Raw genomic sequence first — 22,791 nt, forward strand, 5'->3', positions numbered from 1 at the left:
ATCCTTCACAGTTATTCTTGCAAAATATTATCTAAATCGAAAAAACAGTTTTCAATTTGATTTATATTTTGTAGATGAGATTTTTAAAGAGTGACCTAAAAGACGAGCAGTTCCTTTCATCAAACCTAATTGTAGAATGGGAACAGCCACTTAGTACTATGGTCTAGTAGTGTTCGTCTTCACTTGAGGTGAATTTTCATGAAAGTTGTACTGCCTCTCTCAATGTCCAAATTGAAAACAAATCATCATTTTAATTTAGGATTGGAACACATCCTCCATCCCAGCTGGATAAAAATAAATAAGCAAATTAACGAAGGAAATTCGTTATAATTGTTTAGACAAATTCTAAATCGAAGAATTTTTGAAGATAGGTAATCTTTTCCATTTTAAAGTCCAAGGACGCAGAGAGCAAGAGTCAAAATCTTGTCGTGAATACAGGGGGCGAGATGCTCTACCACTGAAGCAAGAAGATCCGAACCAGAAGATGATACTGCTTTCAAACGGTGAAACCGCACGTAATGGAAATGGAAACGACATTCTCTAGTGACTTCCTCTTAACTTTACTAATCAACCAAACAATCACCAATCGAATCCAGAACAGAAATAGTAAAACTGGGGAAGTTCTGCATGAAATCTTCCTTCTGCCATTGATAAAAATGGCTTATTTGTAATTAGTGGTTTGTATGTTTACCGCCTTAAGGTGTGCATTATGTACTCAGCATAAAGATCCCTGCACCAAAACATACAAGTCAGACACTGCATCAGGTTTTTTATCTCTTTCTTAAGCAACAAGAAACATTAGAGCTTCGATCGCCATGTCTCGGAAGCTTGTGGATCCTAAAGATAAAACTTACATTGAGTACTGGATAGCTTCAAGAGCAGTGCTAGCGGGCAAGAAGGCGTTTACTGCAACCTCTTTGTTCTCATTCTTCTTGTCTGTGCAGTATGTTAAGAAAAATGGTGCAGCATTGTAATTCCATTGAAGTCTTAAAATCTAAAGCGATGCATTAAGTTTTAAAGTACGAATGTGAACTGAAGGATACAGTCTTCAAAGAAGCGACGAATCTCAGAAAGGCGATGAGGGGGGAGGTCATCGAGTGCAGTGTAATGTGTGTACTCTGGATCATCGGCGCAGACTGCGATGATCTTATCATCTTTCTCTCCCTGGATTAAAAACATGAATCAGTAATTGTGAAAGTTCATGCACAAAACTGAACAGTTATAGAAAGATGGTAGAGGCTCAACCTGATCAATCATGGGCATCACTCCAATGGCTCTGGCTCGCAGAAAGCAACCCGGAAGCACAGGTTCCTGTTTTAATTCATTTATTTAAATAAATACTCATCAATACTTCATGAATTATACTCATTACTTTGTTATGTTCGAATGGATTTGATTAACGAAAATTTCTTCAAAAAGATGACTTGTGAAAATCTGAAAACCACCTGCATGAGGACTAAAACATCCAGTGGATCATTGTCTTCACACAAGGTGCGAGGGATGAAGCCGTAATTGTGAGGATACACCACCGACGAGTATAAAATCCGATCAACCTGAGAGTTTATGCGAAACATTTAAGGACAATCTGAACTTAGATACTTGAGATACGAGAAAGTAATTCTCAAGGTAATTCAGAGCTGTGAATTTTTTTTCATACCTTAATCATTCCTGTCTTCTTGTCAAGTTCATATTTGACTTTGCTTCCCTTTGTTATTTCGATAACCTGAACCAATCCAACAAACAATTCAATTAATTTGCAACTTTATGGACAACATTATGATTTCGTGCAGTCACTTGTTTTGGCTCAACGGAAACTAATTATTTGATAAAGAAGGAGCAGATACATACAACGTTGAAAATATCGGGTGCACTAGGTCCTGCAAACAAAGATTTCGCAACATGATCAGTTTCTTCCAGGAAAAGAACCGAAACGAAAGAATAAAAGAAAAGGGCTAGTGATTTTAACGCTCATTCTTTAGCCTCCTGCACTCCATCCGTGAGCGTGGGACAAATAGTAAAATATTCAGTTTAGAGTGCAGAGGGCTGAAAAAGGCGCGTCAAAATCGCTACCCAAAAAGAAAGGTATAAGCAAAAGCTAGAGAGATCTAGTAAGTGTGAAACTGTAGGTACCAATTTCAAGATCATGCCAAGGATGTGCAGCAACTGATCTTCTTGACAGAGATGAAAGGATCCTCTCATTCAATTTGGGAGCTTTTTGAGTTCTAGTTTCTTCTCCTCCAGACATCTCTAACTATATGCAGGTAAAAAGTAAAAGGGTAAAACATCACATTGCAGCTGTTAGTAAAAAAAAAAAAAAACATTCAAACAACAAATAGGATATTGATGAGTGAACCATCAACACACTCGAATAAATCATGGCCTGGGAAAACAAAATTACCAATCCAAATGTTGAGCTAATATAACAGGATGACTAGGAGATTTGAGGTAAATATTACAGGATTACACATGGTGATTAAAGATCAACAAGCCCATTTAAATCCCTATATCCAAATCCCTCATAATTCATACATTTTGGACATTGCAATTTATAGCACCGTTGATTAGTCAAAGACACGTTTTTACTGTGAAAAATGGGATGAACAAGAACAACCCGATAAAAGACAAGATCGTTAATTACAAGATTAGGAAGCCAAAACAAAGATCTCAAGCAAAACTAAGACAAAGGTTTTGATAATAATCATGGTTTATTTATGATAAAACATAATACAGAGTCATGAACTGAAGCAAAAATATAATAAACACCTTGAAAGTGCAAAAAGGGCAGTTGGGGAACTTTGTTGATGCAGAAACTTGAAACTAAGAAAAGGAGGATTGAATAGCAAATGTGCTTATAAGGCTGGAGTGATTGGATGAACATAAAATATTTATATATTAGGTGGATAGGAGCAGAGAAGGAAGAGGCTGGTCAAAACGTTTGAGGGATTATTGCCTCGTGTCTACCTACGAGAGAAGGTAGCTACCTGAAGACCCAACCCTTACGTTGAACCTTCGAAGTTGGTTAATCTTTTACTTTGATTATTTGTTTTTGTTTTCGTTTTTTTGTTTGTTTTTGTTTTATGTTAAATATGAAAAAGGATTCAGAAAATGAAATGAAAATGTGTTTATTGCTTCAACATACAAGGGTCTGAACTCGTTGTAATGAGTATTATTTACCCTGCATTAATTTGAGATCGTGTTTTGCCTTTTTACTACGGTGTGAGTTCGAATTTCATCGACTCTTTAATCTAACAAATCTATTGTTTGACAAAAAAAAGAAAAATCGAGATCGTGTTTAATTTTTTACTTTTCTATGTTAGTTGTTAAATAGGAGTAACCGCAATTAAAGATAAAATGAGAGAACATCAATTAAGGTGGTTTAGATATGTGAGTTCGAGATCGTGTTTTGCCCTTTACTATGGTGTGAGTTCGAATTTCGTCGACTCTTTAATCTAACAAATCTATCGTTTGACAAAAAAAAAGAAAAATCGAGATCGTGTTTAATTTTTTACTTTTCTATGTTAGTTGTTAAATAGGAGTGACCGCAATTAAAGATAAAATGAGAGAAAATCAATTAAGCTGGTTTAGACATGTGAAACAATTACCTATGAATGCTATGGTTATAAAATGCGATTATGAGACAGGTTCTAGGAAAAAAGGGTAAAGAAAAACCAAGAAAGACTTGGAAAGACATTTTGAAAAAAAAAACATGGAGTACTTAGAGCTAACGGAAGACTAGGCACAAAATCAAGGGCAGTGACGTTCTAAGACTCATTTAGCCGACTCCACTTAATGAAATAAAGCTTTGTTATTGTAGCTCAGTTAGTTAGCATTATTTTTGCAATCAAATTTAAGAGAAATGTGTGTGTGTGTGTGTGTGTATCATCCGATAATGTGCCTCCTCTCAATATTTCCTTGTGCAAAACCTTATATTAAGCTTGTTAGTATATATGAGTAATAGACTATTAACACAATACGTGAAAAAAGAACAATAAAGAGAGATTTGAGAATGAGAAAAAAGCAACGGATTAAGACATTACACCAAACGTAGATGAAGTGGTGAAAACTATTTTGATTTGTCTCAAAACAAAACACAAATTTTTTAAAATGCCTCCTTTTAGTTGAATATCTCCAATCCTTCTCGAGATCATACGTTTGAACTCCCCTTTTATCCGAAAAGTTATTCTTATTATAACAAATTAGCAGAGAGCACACACTTTGTGTGTGTAAACAATTTCTCTTAATAAGTGTATAATTTTTTTTAGGGAATTGTTATTAGCACAAGGGTAAAATTGAAAAAATATGATTGTCATTATCTCAAAAAAGAGGGTAAAATAGGAAAAATATGGATATGATTGTCATTTTGTCAAAAAAGTACAAAATTATTATTTTGCCCTCATTTTGTCAATAATGTATATCAAAAGTGAGAGCAAAATAGAAAAAACAAAGGAAAAAAAAATTGACAAAGAGAGTTTTCTTGATAATAGCATAGATAAGAATTAACTAAGTCAAACATAGAGAAAATCTCAATCTATAGTAACACGTACAAGATAGGTGAACCTCACCTGGATAGTAAAAATTCAGATGGGATTATTTGGGCAAATCTCAACTAACTCAACATCAATCTTTGTAATATAATAATTTTTTGACGGTAATCTAATATAATAATTTAATTCCATTACTTTGGCATTACTATTCAAGATTTGGTACTTGTCTAATATTTTGTTGTTTATGGTTCTATCACTAGAGAGTTCAGTACGTGGAAATGACCATAAACATGGTTCTAGTAGCTTTTATATTATTTGAAAATTTAATTGGTCAACCTTGCTATTGTTTCCATTTCCAAAAGGATGATGTATTTAAATATTTAGTTATGTGCTTAAGAGGGTGTGAACCAACCACTATACCAAAAGACGGTGTTTTTTTTTTTTTTCCTGTCGTTTTTGATAAGAAAATTTTGGGTATAATAAAAAATATATCTTGATTCTCTCTCACTTAGTTTATGTGTAATAATCTTCTCAGGATCTATATCATGTGTCATTAAGACCAAGGAAATAAGAGATGTTGTTAAGGGGTGTTAGTGTTTGCAACCCTACTTGTTGCCTCAACAGTGTTAAAAAGTGCAAAATCAATTTCGAAATGGGTGAAGATGCTCAAAATCCTTTTATGGTCGTTACATATTGGATTTTTATTGCTTTTTTGTGTTAGTTTATTGTCAAATCTGCTAGGCTCCTAGATAGGATTTGATGTGGCGATCTCTTGTAATTTGTTCTCAGAGTACCAAAATGTTTAGGCATTATAAAGACCACATTAAGTTGATGCATTGCACTTTATTTTTACCAATTCTAGAACAGTTCAAGTGAATAAGGTTCTTGTTGTGTGATTGTAAAAGTTGAGAACTCATTTCTTTGTTTTCAAACTCAACAGTTCCAAACAGATGATTTTATTTGACGAGTTTGAAGAAGCTTTAATTATTAAAAGATCTCTAATCTTACTTGTCCTAAATAAGCTGTGAAACCAAATCGGGATAGGAAATCGATTTTACTCCAACAATTGAGTCGACTGGAAAGATGGATTGCTAACTTTTTGTACTTCTGCAAGCTTCAGTTGTCATTGATTTGATGTAACCAGTCGAGATGCATTCTTATAAAGCAAGGCATCATTTTCTCTCATGTTCAAGTTGATATAAGACACCATTATTATAAATCAGAACTGAATCGAATTTATTTTTAGGAAGCGAGTGAGGGAGAGGAGAATCAAACTTAGGATATATGATGCAAGAGAGAATGCTGAACTAGTTGAATATTAAAGTGCACAGCGAATAAGACTATATAATAATAAAAATATTATTAAATAAACTAGAATGCCAACATGACTATAAAACCTTAAGAGACTACATTGTGACGAACTTATTCTACGGAGTTACGAAGCATTATATTTATAACGAACAAACCTAATCCCAATACTAACAAGCTAGGCCCAAACAAAACTTATAAGAAAACACAAACAATATAATACCTAAAATACTAATATTTCCAATATCATCCGCCAAACTCATGGCGGTATGCGACATAAGTTTGCAAACAAGCAGATGTGGACTAGCAGGCATGCAAACTTGACTTGACTTGATCTGATCGAACTGGCGAACTAATTCATATTCAGACTAGCCACTGTTAAGAACATGGACATAACCCGTTACTGAACGGATGAGATTTCCATATCTCACTTGTAGCAATGAACAAACAAAAACAAAATATTATCACTCAAGTGGTCGCTGATTCAAGCACTCTAGTGACTGCTACAAAACAAACCAAATAGGCCAATGACTAGTGTGGGCCTCACTTTAAACCAAAAATGGGCAAACATCGCATTTTTCTTTGCCCGTGTGGGGCTCAAAACCTCAAACTTTTTATCTTTGCCTTTTCTTTTCTCCTTCCTATTTCTCCTTTTTTTTTTTCTCCGACAAGCGCCGCAATCCTCAGACTGCATTAGAACTCCAATACAACCGTCAAATCAACAACAAAAAAGGCAAGGACAAGAATTTGAAAAGCAACAGCAAGTGCAAACAATTCGATGGAGGAGACTTTTGGTTGCAGGCGGCAAGGGTGACGACAGCGTGCAGTGGCGATGGGATTTTGTTGCAGCGGTGGCTCAGTGGGTTCAAGACTGCAGCGGAGTACAGGGTCGAGCAGCAGCGGTGGTGGGGCAGCGGATGCAGGCAACAGGCGGGTTGGATTGGGCAGTTAAACACTGGTGCAGCGTAGCGGGAAGGTTGGCAGCAAACTAGTTTGTATTTGCAGTGGGTTGGTGGTGGTGCGGCAGTGTTGATCAATGGCAGGCGGTGGTTCGAACTGGTGCAGATGCAGAGCAAGTGCAAGCTGAACGGTTTCTGCGCAGGATCTGGTACGAGCGGTGGCTTCGGTTACGTACGTTATGTTTTGGCTTGGCTCCAGTGCGGTGCGGCTCCGGCGGCTCAGGGCGACGACATTTTTTATAATTTTTTTTCAAACTAAACCAACGACAATCTAAACAACGAACAAGACGGACAAACAAACTGATACGAATCAAGGGTAGATAAATCTTAAAGGATCAACCAAGTTGAATATCAGAGTGCATACTACACAATAATAAGAATATTATTAAATAAATTAGAATGACGAAATGACTATAAAACCTCAAGAGACTACATTGTAATGAACTTATTCTACAGAGCTACAACGTATTATATTTATAGCGAACAAACCTAACCTTAATACTAATAGGCTAGGCCCAAACTAAACTTATAAGAAAACCCAAACGGAACTTGTAAGAAAACCCAAATAATATAAAGGAAAATTTCATTTGAATCCATGTAACATCTTTCTACACCCAACTTATTCTCTACACTCATATTATTTGCAATTAAAGAATTAATATCTTTTTAAACCCAAATTTATTACCTAAACTACCCTTCCAAACCCAATTCAAAGTGTAAATTATCTTTATACCCATTTATAAAATAAAATCTCAAATTAAATAAGATCTAACAGGGGGAAAAAAAATCCCCATATAGCTAACTAGCTTGAATTTGGGTACATACAAAAATGTTCTATATATTATTGGCTTATTGAATGTTAATAATTTGAAATTTTGATCAGTTTTTCACTTGAACTGTTCCAAAATTTTCTTGAAAATTCCCTTCTCCACAATTCGAAGCTCAAGAGACCGGATCGAATTGCTTCTCCTCAAGACCACATAGCCATGATCCAAAAATGTTGCATCCATTTCTCTACAACATTCACTAAGAACTCTCTCTTCAACTTGTCCTTTGATCTCCCAGTATATTATGTAGTGGCCTAGTTTTGGGACATCAAATCTACATGGCTTGTGAAATCGATCAGCTCGGCTTTCGACTTACTCAATAGTTCAAATCTTTTATGGACCACCATTTGCAGGTTCTTTTCAGTGTTTTTGTCCATGTTTATTGTCAGTATTGATAGTGTTTTGTAAAAATGGTGATAGAGTTTGATTATTAGGGGTGAGTTTATTGATAAATTTTAGTTTTAATGTTAATTTCATCTTGTACTTGATGGTAATTATGTGATAGGGTAAAAAAGATAATTTTCATTTATAATTTAAATTGAATGTAGGAAGAGATTATGTGGGTTCAAATAAAATTTCCCTAATATAATACCTAAAATACTAATAGTTCCAACATAACTACAACCCCTCCAAATTGAAGCAGATTATTAAGAAAAGGGAAGTTATTATAACACACTCAAACCTTAAACACATGATGTTTAACAAACATTCTCCGGTGATATGATTAATCAACCGAACAAGGTTATTTAATCATAATCCGAAATACAAAAAAGTAAAAAACTTGAAGTTTAGCCTGAAATCTTCAGCTATATCATTGATGAAATGACTTATTGTAAATATTGTAGCCACCTGTATGTAACTTTATCGCCTTAAAGTGAGCATTATGTACTCTGCATAAAGGTCCCTGCGCCAACAAAATTACAAGTCAGGGGAGTGAAATAGTGTTCTTTCAATGTTTCTTATGTTTTTGGCGTAATTGGAAGACTTGATTTTGTTTTTTATTTTGTACGAGCAATATTTAGGGAGGGGAAGCAAACATAGAAATTCAGGTGTAGGGGTAAATACTCTTATTGACGCGAGCTATGATCCCCAAGTGAGTGGGTTGATATTGTGTTTAGAATACGGATCCTCACTGGATCATCTTTGTGAAGATCCCGGAGATCCGTGAATCGTATCAGTTCATCGTATATCGTGTGGTCAGAAATCATTTTAAATATTTTTATTTAAAATTAAACACAAATAGTATTTCACAAAAACTGACCACACGATATACAATGAACGGACACAATTCACGAATTCCCAAAATCCTCACCAAAAGGATCGGGAGAGGATACTGTTCGTTGTGTTTAGATGCAAAGACTTACATGGAATACTGGATAACTGTAGCAGCATTGGGAGCAGGCAAAAACTGGTCAACTGCAACCTCTTTGTTCTCATTTTTCTTGTCTATAACAATGTGTTAAGCAACACCACTTTGCAATTGTTCTTCAAAATGTTATAACCTCCAAAATAACATTCAAATATACATCTAGAGGAATGCGTTAAGTTTCAAAGTAAAATTGTAAAGGATACAGTCTTCAAAGAACCGACGAATCTCAGTGAGGCGATGAGGGGGAAGCTCTTTGATGTCTGTGTAATGGTTATATGCTGGATCATCGGCGCAGACTGCAATGATTTTATCATCTTCCTCTCCCTGGATTAGAAGCATAAAGCCATAAAAGTGAGGGAAAACAAATAAAAGCAGAAAGTAGTGGTAGAGTTTCAATTCGCTAGAGAGCTATGAAGCAGTACCTGGTCAATCATGGGCATTACTCCAATCGCTTTGGCTCGCAGAAAACAGCCCGGATGAACAGGTTCCTGTTTAACTTCACTGATTTAGATAAATCAACTTGCTAATATGAAATTATGATGGATTAGTTGGCTAATTAATGATACTAGAATGGAAAAGCATTTTGGCTATATTATGGTGCCTATTTACCTTGCGACCTGTTAACCCAAAATGAAACGACACAAATATAATAGGTTTCGAGATTTAGGTGTGTTATCGAGTCAACCCGTTAAGAACAAGTTAAATAAAGTGTTGATTTAGGTCTACGTGCGGGTAACCCTTTTAAATCCGTTAAACTAAAAGCTCTAGCTCTCTCATAAGCATAGTATATGTAAATTCACATATAATACGCGTATTATATATGTACTTATGTATACTTCACGCATTATACTCGTTCTATATTTCACGTATTCAACCTGTTCTACATTTTTCACGTAATATGATATGTTTTGGAAGTAATATTTATGTGGAATGTAGATCTAAACTTGAAGTGCTTAATGAAATTGTAGTCCTATTGTTGAATCAAAAGAAACTTACGCAACAAAAGAAACTTATGAAGTTTGTTCTTAATGATGCAAACGGGACAGGTCAGGTAACCCCATTAATTTTAACGGGTCAAGTTGGGGTTTGAATTCTTAAACCCGTTAAGATAGTTCGTGTGCCATGACACGACCCGTTAGAATAACTGGTCTGATACGAAATCAACATGAACACAACTCGTCTGCCAGGTTTTTGGCCTATTTGGCAATCTGATTCTGTTCTACTTCCATCACCATTCGATGTAGTTTGGCAGACAGATATTTTGCAGAATCGATGGATATGAAAATTAAGCATGTCACCTGCATGAGAACCAAGACATCCAGGGGATCATTGTCTTCACACAATGTGCGAGGAATGAAACCGTAGTTGTGAGGATAGACGACTGAGGAATACAAAATCCGATCAACCTGAGAAATTGTCGGAAGCAGTAAAAACAATCTTAACATATATAGATAAGTATAAAACATAGGGAGAAAGTAATGATCTTAGAAGAGAACTCTGAAAATTTTCATACCTTTATGAGTCCTGTCTTCTTGTCAAGTTCATATTTGACTTTGCTTCCCTTTGAGATCTCAACAACCTGTACCAATCCGTCAAACAATTCAATTTGCAAAACTTCAATAAATCCCCCTAGTTCCTAGTTACTTGATAAAGTACAAGCGGATGCATACAACGTTGAAAATATGGGGAGCTTTAGGTCCTGCAGACAAGAATTTGCAACATGATTAGTCTCAATATCATGGTGAAATTATTATATATAGGTACCAATTTCAAGATCTATCAATGTGTATGTATATCATGATGAAACTGTTATATATAAGTACCAATTTCAAGATCATGCCAAGGATGTGCAGCAACTGATTTTCTTGAGAGAGAAGAAAGAATCCTCTCATTTAACTTAGGAGCTTTTTTGTGTTCTTGAATAGCTGCTTTAGCTTCTTCACTTTGATCTTCAGAAGCCATCTAATTAAACATAGGCAGAAAACATGCATTTAATCATAAAACATGAACAATTGATATGTAAATAGCAAATTTTGAGCATATGCCACTACGCAGGCCGTCATAATTTACACATTTCGGTAAACATTTCAGTTTATAAGATCTTCAACATCACTGACATGTTGAAACAAGAAAAGGTTATAACCAATTTTTGGACTTCAAAAGCTTGAAGTGTCGGGAGTAACCCATCAATGTATATCAAGCTAACACCCTTTCTCGCATAGTCGCATGCAAACATGTCAGCTAAATAACTGAGAAGTAAGTATTGGAGCTATCAAACCCAAGGCAAGATCATTGATTTACAAGATTAGATTAAAGCATACGCACCTTAAGGACGTATGGGGGTTGAGATAGAAATTAGAAAGACAAAGATTAATAAGAAATAAGTGCTAAGAATATATTTAGTCTTTGCATGACATTCGTATTTATAGTAGATTGGGAGGGGAAGGAAGAGAGACAGAGAGAGAAAGGCGGGGATTGGTTAAAAATTTGAGGCAGTGCCACGTGTCAGTCTCAGATAGAAGGTAGCAGCAAACCCCATCTGTAACGGTTGAACCCTAGAAGTTTGGTTTTATGATATCCTAGCTTAATTTTCTCAGACTCATGGCGATGAGGCCTCTAATATTGCTGGTTTTACTGCCAATATATTGATCAAGATTTCAATGCAATTCGGGTGCATGCACAGGAGGATTAACAATTTAAATTGCATCATTTGACAACTCACAAATGAATAACATAAATTTATTAGCATATCCAAATCCACTGCATTTAAAGACTCGTGAAGGTTGTCCATAAAAGTCTTAATCGACCTCCAATTGATGTTACTAATTTGAAAGAATGTTGATTTTTTCATGAAATTAGGAAATTCTTTTTTTATGTGTCACACTAAAACATTTCTCGGCTATAGAGGAAGATACACAATTTACCTATTTCGAATTGCATCAAATTATGGTTTACTATTATAATTTGCATTAGATTTAAAACTCATGGAAAGAGTGAGTTTATATCATGAGGGTTACAATATTTTTTCAACTCCGTAATCCATCATGAGAGTTTCGTTTGATGAACATAGACAGGCAGGCAGGCATGATTATATGAGATGCAAGTTTTGAAGTTTTGATCTATTTGAATTCACTTCTGATCCGCTGATGTACAACACATAAAAGCAGCAAATAAATGCATGTAAACTTCTATGGAAAGTGAAATGAACAGCAAATTGTTGAGCTGCAGTCACATTTTTTTACCAGTCATAACAAATTCAAGGCACATATTTCGAATCAGGAGACATCGAAATCATCTGAAGCAGGCTCGAGTTTGAAAATGTTTCCTCTAGTCCAGGCCCTCTCCTGCTCCCTCCATCACTGCTGTCTCTTCTAATATGTACTAATTCGCGCGCAATGTCATACATGCCCAGCTTCCCATTTCCACCAAACAACAGGCACCTCATGGCAAGGTCTGCAACCACCTCTATCTGCTCACGCATGTGTGAAGGTTGCTCGTGATAGTAGAGAAGCGGATCCACAATCTCTTCCACCTTCCCACTCCTTATCTTTTGCAGAGCTACTGCCGGCAAGTCCAAGCAATTTGAGCCTGCAATCATCTCAAATAGCATGATACCAAAGGCATAAACATCATTGCGCTGAAAGCGCAAGCCTTCGTAATTGTGTGACTGAGAACTATCTCCAGGACTGGAATTCAGTAGCGCAAATCCGGCAACTTTGCTAGAAAAGTTATCGTCAATGAAGATGCAGGCAGATTTGAGATCACAGTGGAAAATGGGAGGAGAAATTTCGTATTGCAAAAAGGCAAGAACACTTGCTGTTTCAGCGGCAATGTTCAGCCTCCTGTACCAGTCAAGAGCAACATTTTGTCCTCCATTTTGATGCAAATGATCCTCGAGGGTACCATTCGCAGGATGTTCGTATACCAGCAGTGAAGTGTAGGCCAAGTCAATGCAGCATCCAATGAGTCTCGCAATATTTTGGTGCAAAACAGCAGATAAAACCTCAATTTGTGATAGGACTTGAATTAGGTCTTTTTCATTTTCACATTCCACCTTGTGCACTGCAATGTGCGATCCATCACCAAGAACCCCGGCAAAGATTGTGCCATTGTTTCCATGTGCAAGTTTCTGACCCTCCTCAAACCCTTTCGTAGCTTCCTCCAGCTCATGGTAAGTGAATAACCGCATCCCACTAGCTTTTCGGAATGATATTGTGTTGTGAAAATGGACTTTCTGAGCAGGATCAAATGTCCCGGGCTTAGCAGGCCGCTTTAGTATATACAAAAGTGCAATCAAGGAGGCTATGATGAAAACTGGAGCTAGAACTCCTGCAGTTCAACATCTCATGATATTATTCCACAACAATGAATAGGAAGCTTTAATAATGCTGACATTGGTTTATTTTCTTTATTCTTCCGTCACATACCGCCTAAAATTACAAGTTTCCGGCCACCATGCTTTTTCTTTATGCAATCACTGCCATATGCTTCCTTTCTGTCCTTGATGCATGCTGCCAAAGGCATGTCAATTGTAAGTAATGCCATGGTTATACTAGTGGTGGTTTCAAAGTTTACAGCGCAACACCAACAACGTGAAAAAATAAAAGGGCTTTTGACATAGAGGCCTATATAAATAATAACATTACAGCGTAGAAAAATACATTTCAATTTCAGTACTTCTTAAAAGAAATAATAAACCGTGGCGACATTTCAACGGAAGAGGGGCACCAAAGGAACTTTAAAGCTAAGAATCATATAAAACATGACAAATAGTTAGTCGAAGAATTGTTCTCCAATTGAACACGCTGACATAGTTGTCAGTGTTTTTTTTCATTTTCCTAAAAATAAAGTAAAATTTTCTTCAAATTGATTAAAGAACATCGAACTTCTTTATCTTTATGAAAGAACATGTTAGATTTGCAATAGACCACATAAACAAGGAAATGAATAATCTGCAGAAAAAAGAAAATGAACTTTTTTTTTTTCTTCCAATAATTTAGAGTTGTCTGCATCATGAAAGCAATCATGGTATACACAGAGATTGTAACATCCTACATTAACCAACGGAGAGAGGGTGTTGTTCCTTATATGTACATGCCCACCTCCATATACAACGAGGTCTTTTGGGAACTTGTCTTTGGGTTTCATTGGAACTCCGAAGTTAAGCAAGTTTGGGCGAGAGCATTCTTAGGATGAGTGACCTATTGGGAAGTTCTCGTGAGTTCTCAGAAACAAAACCGTGAGGGCGTGGTCTAAAATGGACAATATCGTGGTACGGCAAAGCCGGTCTGGGACGTGACAGAGATAATCATACGCACAAATTAAAACTAAAAACTAAAAACTGAGAACTGATATGATTATTCCAAAAATGCACCAATAATGACTCGACGAGCTCGGAAGTGCTCAGTAATTCAATCTTAGATGCAATTAATAGTCAAAGTATGATTTTTAAAGTGAAAAATAGATATTTAAAACATTTTCATAAATTACTCACATTTCAAGCATCCTGCACCGGCTGCAAAGCCATCACCAAGGAACCCATCTGGACACATGCATCTCACCCCTCCTTCAACCACTGTTGCATTAACAATATAAGCATTGCTATCACAAACTCCCTTGGATGAGTTCTTTGGCACTGCCCATTCCAATTTTATCCCCCTCTTCCCCAGGTTAGACCCTCTTTCCACAACCCAACTGGAAAACCCCCTGCATCCAAACTTGGCAAAAACCGAAAACTTGTCACCGAGATGCCACACGCTATGATCAGATAGGGGGTAGCAGCAAGCAGGAGAGCCATTATCATTGCCATCACAACCAGGCAAGTCATTTGTTTCACAATCTGTCTTGCACAAAGAAGAGTCCTCACAATCGTACAAGCCAACCACGTTTTCAACTGCGACTCCTAAATGGTCATTTCCCAAGAAATCGAAAGAGTTCAAGTCGTTGTACTGACTGCACGAAGAGAAGCCCGGAAAGTCCACTAGTAGACCATCTGAGAAGAATTCTAGCACGCGGTAGCTTGCAGAACCAATGTTGAGGAAAAGAGTTGTTGAGTTTTGGCAAGAGAGGTGGAAAGCATCAGAGACTGAACTGCAAGACTTGTTCAAGTGAAATGGGAAGGGAAGTTGAAGTTGTCCACATTTTTCATGGCAAAGCTGGTCGGGAAGTGAATTGGGTTGCTCTAGATTTTGTTGCTGATCATGGAGGGAATGAGAAAATGGTAAGGAATTAATGAGTCCAAGGAGGAGAAGGGAAGGTAGAAATAGAGGTAACATTGCCAGTACTGAAACCGCTGAGAGAATGTTTGGAAAGAAATATCTGCTTAAGGAAGAAGAAAGGAGTGCAGGTTTGATGAGACTGTACCTAGTAAGTACTTGGCCTTTTTGTTGCCTATGCTTATATGCTAGTGGCAAATAGAATAGTGAGAGAGGGTTATTTATTTATTTATTTATTTTTTGGGAGGAGCAAGTGGGAGAGGGTTTAAGTAGTGTAATATGAGTCATACATGGATTCAATACAAAGTGAAGGTCATGAATTGCCATGTAAAATAGGAGAAGTATTTGTGTGGGGATGCTATCTCCTCAAGTGGCACTGCTGAGTAGTATAACCATTCAGTTGAAAAATCGTATGCTATTCAATATTGTCATCTTTACACAAGATCAAGATCAGTTGGTCTAATAGCATACGGTCTCTATTTAGTTGAATGAAGTCTCAGATTTGACTTGCATAAATCCAATGACAATACATGTTTTGTGAGTTTAGTATCAAGTTGTGACCTATTGTATTTGTTGTAGGTGGGTTCACAACCCATTAGCGTAGGTATCTTTGTAAATGTCTTATTGTTTCTCAAAACATTGTCATATTTAACATTTTAGTTAAAAATCATGGCAAAATACATGAGAGTTTTAATTGAGTTGTAATTAGCTAGTGTCACTTATCACTCACTTGACAACAAAAGTGTTCCTTATAGAAATTATTGTATAATATAAAAATATCGTCGTATGATTTATTAATAATATGCGTATTCTAAAGTATATCGTTGTGTGGTTCAATGATAATATGCAAACTCTAAAATATTGAAATATTTCTTCTCCAATTTCCTCTGCCCTTTATGCTTCACGATAATCATCATTATAACACGTAAAATGATTATACCACGCGACGATATTCTAATACCACACGATACAATTTCCTCGTGTGGAGTCGGGCCCCACAATGGTGTAGGACTAGGTGATTAGCAAGGTGAGGAATGCAATTGGATGTTGATGGAGGGTAGCTTGGGAGTTTGAAAAAGAGGAGACGATTTATGGTCTGTGGAATGGCCTACATTCATACCGTATATTCATATGGAATGCCGTGCATGCTATGGGCGTGGCCGAAGTGTGAGATTTTCGATTCACTCCAAACGTTGATATTATATGTCCACATATATATTATTTATTTTGCATGGGCATCGAGATTTGGTATTTATAATGCAATAACGTACAATTAAGTTACGTAGTTTGAGAATTACGGAATGTCAGATCTACACAATATTATCACACACAAAATTATGTTATCTTTGCTCTTAAAAAGGTGGTCAATATTTTTGCGTATGGTAGATTGTCTTAATGGTTAATTAAGATCTTTTTAAAAAATATTATGTTACAGGTTCAAATTTTGCCTCTTCCCTTCAATGTACATTATTGTAAAATATCACTTGTACTTTCGACTCTTTCTTTCATCCTCTAAAAATTAAATTTGTAAAAAAATTATCCAAATCATGAACCTTTTAGCCATTCGATTAATGTTGTTAAAATTTCATTGTTTAATTGAAGAACATAATTCGTCTATTTATTAGATAAAAGCATTTTAGATAACTACGAAATTTTGAATTTAGTTTATTTGAAAAAAAAAAAAAGGGTTAAAAGAGTGATTTAGAAAATAAGCAATTCGAATCATCATACAATATTACAAACAAAAAAGTTCAAATGAAAATATTTCTAGCATTCCTCATTATATAATCTGCTGCAATATACTATGCAATCAAGTTGTTCTCTAACCCCAACGCCACGCTTGGTGGGTTTTCATAGCCGCGTTTGTTGCAACAAGGCTGTGACATCTGTAATATATTTCACAGTTGAGTTGAGTTCACTCTCGCCCTAATTTCAAATTATGGTCAAATGAGATGACAAATTTAATTTAATTTAATTTAATTCTGGGGTTTAGCAATCTTGATAATGTTACTGCGAGTGGTGAGTTGTGACCGAACTCTATGTATGTTGGGATGCCAAATTTGGCCTGGGTTACGTGGCTCAATCTTACATGTTCCCAGCTCAGATATGTTTCGGTTTGAGCAAAGAATCAAAAGTTTTGGGGGCTGCTGAAATTAGTACTTCTTGTAATTGAAGGGGTCTTGAAGTTATTTTGAGACATGTACGTCCATCTCCAAAGATGAGTTCAATAATTCCTTGGTATGTTGTCATAGGAGAAATTTTTGAGTAGGGTTGCCCCATGTGGCTACACACTCACAAAATAAGCGGGTTGCGTGGGTCCAACACATTTTTAAAATGTCTTTTGTATGAGACAAGTTTTTCTTTCGATCGTTGCCTAAAACCTTAGCAGTAAAAGGTAACAAGGTGTGAATACCTAAAAAAACTTGTATCTTAAACCGCAATGAGATCAAATCCCCCCCTTAACCTAGCTAGCCAATGAGATCTATCACCAAATTCATGCTTAATAGAGCCAGGCCATGAAGCTTATCAATATGCTAATGCAGCTTATATGTCTTTCTTGGTCTACTAAAATCCTTTTGGGCCGGGGTGGGTGTGGTGCTGCGTGATGAAGGTTGATCGTATTAGGGCTGCTGAACATGTCAAATTTTTGGCAGCTCAAGAAAAAGAATGGCAGTCGGGGCAAAGTTGGATTTCACAAGTGTAATATGAGGAGAGTCACCTGCGTGGAATATATTTGTGAGACGAATGTTTGATATTATGAATTTTGTTACGAAGTTTGGTGGATTTTTATGGAGTCCAATGGAGTTATTGGGCAATTCGTTTTTTTAATTTTTTTTAAGAGAAATCTTTATTGAACTCATTGGAATGCAAGCCTCAAATTCAATTCTTCCTCTAATTTTTCGTCCTCCATTTCATTGTCTTGTTCATCTTTGTCAATTTATTCATCTCCTATTTCTCCTCAGTGTCTTCCTCCTCCAACAAATCTTCCTAAATTGTTTTATTACCCCATTCATATTCCGAGCCATTTTATGTACATAATCACTTAAGAAAACTACATGAATAGAATATTAAGAAGTTAACAATCTGCATATCTTCAAATTAAAGCCATGTACTTTTTTTTAGAATTACAACATTGATAAAATTGCTAACCACATGACTTGTCTTGCAAACTATAAAATTGCAGAAATAAAAAGAGAGATTTATGTAATCAAATTTGACGCACTCAAAATAAAAATCATTGACACAAACACATCGCATATTGTGTGTATGGTACCTGGAGAAAGGTTTTAGAAGCTGTTCATATTTTATTGGCTTGAAATATGGAAGAGGGGTGTTGAATTTGTGAGGGCTTTTGATATTTATACCTCACACTCTAGAATGCATCAAAATCAACAAATTTATTAAATCCTACAAATTCCATGACTTTTTGAAAACTCTCAAATTTGAAAAATCACTCTAAAAATTTGGATTAAATATCGTCAGACTTTGACCAACTCTTTATAAGTCCAAATTGAATACAACTTGCATTTCACTAATTCAATTAAAATCTTAATTGAATACCCATGAATTTTTAAACTCTCACATAATCCTAATTGAATACAACCCCCCCTAAGGCTATATTTGGGTGGGAAATTTTCAAGTCTATAGAATTTGAGTCTAAATAAGGAAGAAATCGACTATCATGCGTTCATGACCGAAAAAAAAAAAGACTATCATGGTTGGAGTACAACTCAGGTAGGTTTGAAAGTCAGCTTACAATTCGGGTTTCGTATAAGGGGTTGCTTTTACGGAGTGAGGATCCTTGTCAAATTCTCTTTGTGAGGATATTTAAGATCATCAAATCATATATGTGTATCATATATCATACGATCAGAAATTGTTGTAAATATTTTATTTAAAATTGAATATAAACAGTACTTGATAAAGACTGACTACTTGATGTACGACAAACGAATGTGATTAGATGATCCTTGAAATTCTAACAAAAATGATCCGGTGAGCAAGGGCGGAGGCAGAAAATATTTTATGGGTGGGCTAGCTAAAAAAATTACCCTAAAATCAAATTTATTTATTTTTTGGTTTTTGCTACATACGTATTCTATGCAAAAATTTAAGTTTAACTTTTGTATTTATATACTTAAAATTTGTCTGGCAGGAACTCAATAAGCTTCGTAATTGCAAACTAACAAAATTACAATGAATCATCAAATTTCACATATATTTAGATTTAAACACAAGAAGAAGATAGAAAACTTGATATCTCAATGACAATCACACAACTAGATCAAAGCAAAACACTGAAAGTAGAAGTAAAGACAATATTAAAAAAATTGGTTGAAACTAATATAAACCCCACTATATCAAAGCAGAATAATCTCGAACAAAATGACATCACAATTTTCGTGGTAATTTTTATATTTTTAGTTGTGTTAAATACTCACTGGGCTAGTTTCATTAAAAATAATTCTTCTTACACATTTTTTTATCAATTATATCTACACACTAAATTATATATACATATTGCTACAAATCCTCCCTGAACTACAACCCACCGTAGCTCTTAGTGTGGCTACGCCATTGCCGATGAGGATCCTCTCACGCTTTTACGATATTGAATTTGACGCCACTATATGAATTTTTTTTTTTCCCTTTCTTTCAATGACCTATAAACGAAGAGGGGCAATTTGAAGTTTCTTTAATAGTGAACCATAAGACTTTTCTGCCTTAATAAAATAAAGTGGTATTGGCCGATTTCTCCTCTTGTCCACCCTTCCTGGGAACTTGTAAAAAACTGCAAATTTCTCATATGAAGTTTAACTTAAACCGTTTATCCCCTGAAATTTAACAATTGGTCAATTCCCCTTTTGAATTTTAATGTTAGTCGATTACCTTTGAATTTTATAATTGACCAATTTTTTCCCTAAAGCTAAAATTCAAACAAAAAATGTACATAGTGAACACAGGAAAAGGAGAAGAAGAAAAAATATATATTGTTCATATCAGGGATAAAATTACTTTTTTGCAATTATAATATTAAAATTTATGAAAAATTTGCCAATTATAAAAGTTCAGGAAGGTAAGTGACTAACATTAAAATTCATGAAAAAAAATTAACAGCTCCTCACAAATTCGAGAAGAAAATCAACAAATATCTCTAATATAAGTGAACAACCATTTAAAACAAATGAAATTATTATTTTTTTTAATACAGTGATATTACTCTTAGGCTTTAAACCACATTTAAAAAGAAAAAAGTAAAAGCCCCAAATTGTTTATGATTTTCCCAATAAAATGAGTTAAATATGAGTGGGTCCGGTTTATGAGGGTAAGGCATCAACCCAACCGCACTTAAAAAATAATTGGATTGGGGTTGATTGGGATTAGCCAATTTTCACTTAAAATGCTCGTTTGGAAGAATTTTTAAAATGACTGAAATCATTTTTAGAGAATATTTCTGGGTTTCAAAAACACTTAAAATGCTTTCTGTAAGAAGCATCAGTTATGTGATTCTTATAAGAAGCACTTCAAGTGTTTGTTCAGGATTCACTTGCATTTTTATTAAAGATTGTTCCAAAAAGATTGGGTTGAAATTTATGTTGGTTTCCGAGTTGAACCAACTCAAATTGCACTCAATGCATCGCTGTGTAAAAAAGTTAAAACACATTATAGGTGATAGGTTTGACGTACAAATTCATTTGGACATGAAGAATGCGACACACATTGTCACTAAGAGTATCTCCAAGGGGAGTCCCTATTTAGGGATTTCCACCGCTACCTTTAAGGACTTATTTAGGAACTTAAAGAGAATCATTGTTCCCTAAAAGAATAGTATCTCCAATGCAAAAGTCTCTATAGTATATACCCTAAATTTGAGGTTTATATAATAAAAATCCAAGAGCAAATTTAGACATTGATTTGCAATAGAAAAAAAAAAACTAATGAAAAGGGCTTGAAAACTTTGAGTTTTAATGACAATGACAAAATAAATGGTAAAGTGAATAGTAGCATGATTGACTTTTTCGTGTAAAAATGTGGTTTTTCGTTAAAGTGAACAGTACCGTGGGCTTTTCATTAAAACTCCCATAAAAAAAAAAGCATGTGCATTGCAGGGCCCATGTTGTAGCTGAGTCAGTAGCTATCTGGCGATTAGTAGGACAACACGCGTTTGGAGAAAGTAGCTCCAGAGTTACATGTAAGCTTTCATGTGGGTGTGCCTCATTTCCCACTCAAAATCCCAATGGGCTCCATCATGGTTGTCCTTATATAGTCCTCAATTGTGAAGAAATTTTTAGGGCTGCGAGAAGTCCCTCTATTGTAGGGATTGGAGCTCTGCCCATTAGAAACACTGTTCTAAAAATCGGCCTAGGCGGCGCCTATTCACTGGGCGGTGGAGCCCCACCCCGATTTTGGGCAAGGAGTTTGGAAAAATCGGTTGGAAGCTAGTCGACCGCCTAGGCGGAGAGCTAGGCGGCCCTAGGCGGTCATAGGCAGTGTTTTTTTTTTTATATATTTTTTTTTTATTAATTGTGTGCCTCTTTCTTTTTTGGTTTCATGACGGTATACTTATGGAAATGATGTACCTAATTTGCAAATGATGAATTTACTACAAGTTCATCCAATACTTATGGAAATGGCATACCTAATTTGTATTTTATCATTATTTTATTATCTATACAAGTATAGTTTTTTTTTTAGGTGTAAATGAGCACTTATTTACAATATATATAATAAATTTACATAAATCCGTTTATACCGCCTGCCTAGCTTTCTTGGTGCCCCTTCCCACCGCCCGACTAGGGCCTAGCAATTTTTAGAACCTTGATTAGAAACCACCAAGTCCTTAAATTTAAAGACATATGATGGTATGGACTGTTTTTAGGGCACCATTGAAGATGCTCTAATGATTTACAACTTGTTCTATTTTCTTTTCTTCTTCTCATAAAATAAGTACTTTGATACCATAAGTCCTAAGTCGGGTACACAACAGAAAACCAAACCTGGAAATTCGTTTTCAAGCCTCGGTCACTTGTGGGTGGGCCTTTGAGTTCGTATTTGTCTAATATTTGGGCAATAGTGCAGTAAGTTCACATCAAATCAAAGCCTGTTCTGTGTGTATCCATATGATCAGGGGCTTTTCAATCACGTCAGTCCCCCTTATTCTCCGTCTGTGCGCTTACCATCGCTTTAGCCATACGATCAAGGGAATTCCAATCTGGGCCAGTGTCCTAATCCCATCTGCATTAGGACTAGAACATCATTAATAATGGTTTTTGGACAAGGATATCTCGCATAAAAACATACACAATCTATGTTTATAAGACGAAGAGTTTAAATCTGAGACGCAGTGGATTGAAAAGAAAGATTATAGTCAATTGACAATGATCACGTGGAGGTTTGAAGTTCTAAAATCTAATGAATTTTAAGCTAGCCATGATTGCTAAAACTGGATGGAGAATATGATCACACCAATACTCTGTAATCATTGGTTCTTTGTTTTTGTTTGTTTTTTTTTTTTTGGTATAAATCCTTATTGTATACAAAAATAAACAAGAACAAAATCAAATTAAAAACATAAAAATAAGAAGATTACCACCATACCAGTGTAGGAGACGTATCAAGGAATTTAGC

At 35.5% G+C, this 22,791-nt stretch overlaps 3 protein-coding genes across 4 annotated transcripts; all 3 read right to left on the reverse strand.

Annotated features, from left to right (window-relative positions):
- Positions 1 to 231: 231 nt before the first annotated feature.
- LOC103927989 (soluble inorganic pyrophosphatase 1) lies at positions 232 to 3,238 on the reverse strand. Of its 2 annotated transcripts, none has more exons than XM_018642756.2 (9): positions 2,764 to 3,238; positions 2,131 to 2,251; positions 1,849 to 1,877; positions 1,658 to 1,723; positions 1,446 to 1,553; positions 1,246 to 1,311; positions 1,044 to 1,164; positions 855 to 936; positions 232 to 730 (listed from the first exon to the last, which is right to left on the reverse strand). In XM_018642756.2, exons 2-9 carry the CDS (start codon positions 2,243 to 2,245, stop codon positions 688 to 690), a joined length of 630 nt encoding a protein of 209 aa, XP_018498272.1. In that variant the 5' UTR covers positions 2,246 to 2,251; positions 2,764 to 3,238; the 3' UTR covers positions 232 to 687. The 2 variants fall into 2 exon arrangements, with proteins under 2 accessions (XP_018498272.1, XP_048421953.1); XM_048565996.1 differs by lacking the exon at positions 2,764 to 3,238 and adding an exon at positions 2,399 to 2,614.
- A 4,987-nt stretch (positions 3,239 to 8,225) lies between these two features.
- LOC103927988 (soluble inorganic pyrophosphatase 1) lies at positions 8,226 to 11,344 on the reverse strand. Its single transcript, XM_009336983.3, has 9 exons — positions 11,273 to 11,344; positions 10,771 to 10,909; positions 10,618 to 10,646; positions 10,461 to 10,526; positions 10,246 to 10,353; positions 9,370 to 9,435; positions 9,151 to 9,271; positions 8,943 to 9,024; positions 8,226 to 8,482 (listed from the first exon to the last, which is right to left on the reverse strand). Exons 2-9 carry the CDS (start codon positions 10,907 to 10,909, stop codon positions 8,440 to 8,442), a joined length of 654 nt encoding a protein of 217 aa, XP_009335258.1. The 5' UTR covers positions 11,273 to 11,344; the 3' UTR covers positions 8,226 to 8,439.
- Positions 11,345 to 12,170: 826 nt separating this feature from the next.
- LOC103928004 (probably inactive receptor-like protein kinase At2g46850) lies at positions 12,171 to 15,835 on the reverse strand. Its single transcript, XM_009337002.2, has 3 exons — positions 14,442 to 15,835; positions 13,375 to 13,458; positions 12,171 to 13,276 (listed from the first exon to the last, which is right to left on the reverse strand). The coding sequence occupies exons 1-3, from the start codon at positions 15,220 to 15,222 to the stop codon at positions 12,204 to 12,206; spliced, it is 1,938 nt and encodes a 645-aa protein (XP_009335277.2). The 5' UTR covers positions 15,223 to 15,835; the 3' UTR covers positions 12,171 to 12,203.
- Between the last annotated feature and the right edge of the window lie 6,956 nt (positions 15,836 to 22,791).

The sequence above is a fragment of a genome, unplaced genomic scaffold (genome assembly GCF_019419815.1).
Source record: "Pyrus x bretschneideri cultivar Hongxiangsu unplaced genomic scaffold, Pyrus_bretschneideri_v1 Contig40, whole genome shotgun sequence".
NCBI lineage: Eukaryota > Viridiplantae > Streptophyta > Magnoliopsida > Rosales > Rosaceae > Pyrus > Pyrus x bretschneideri.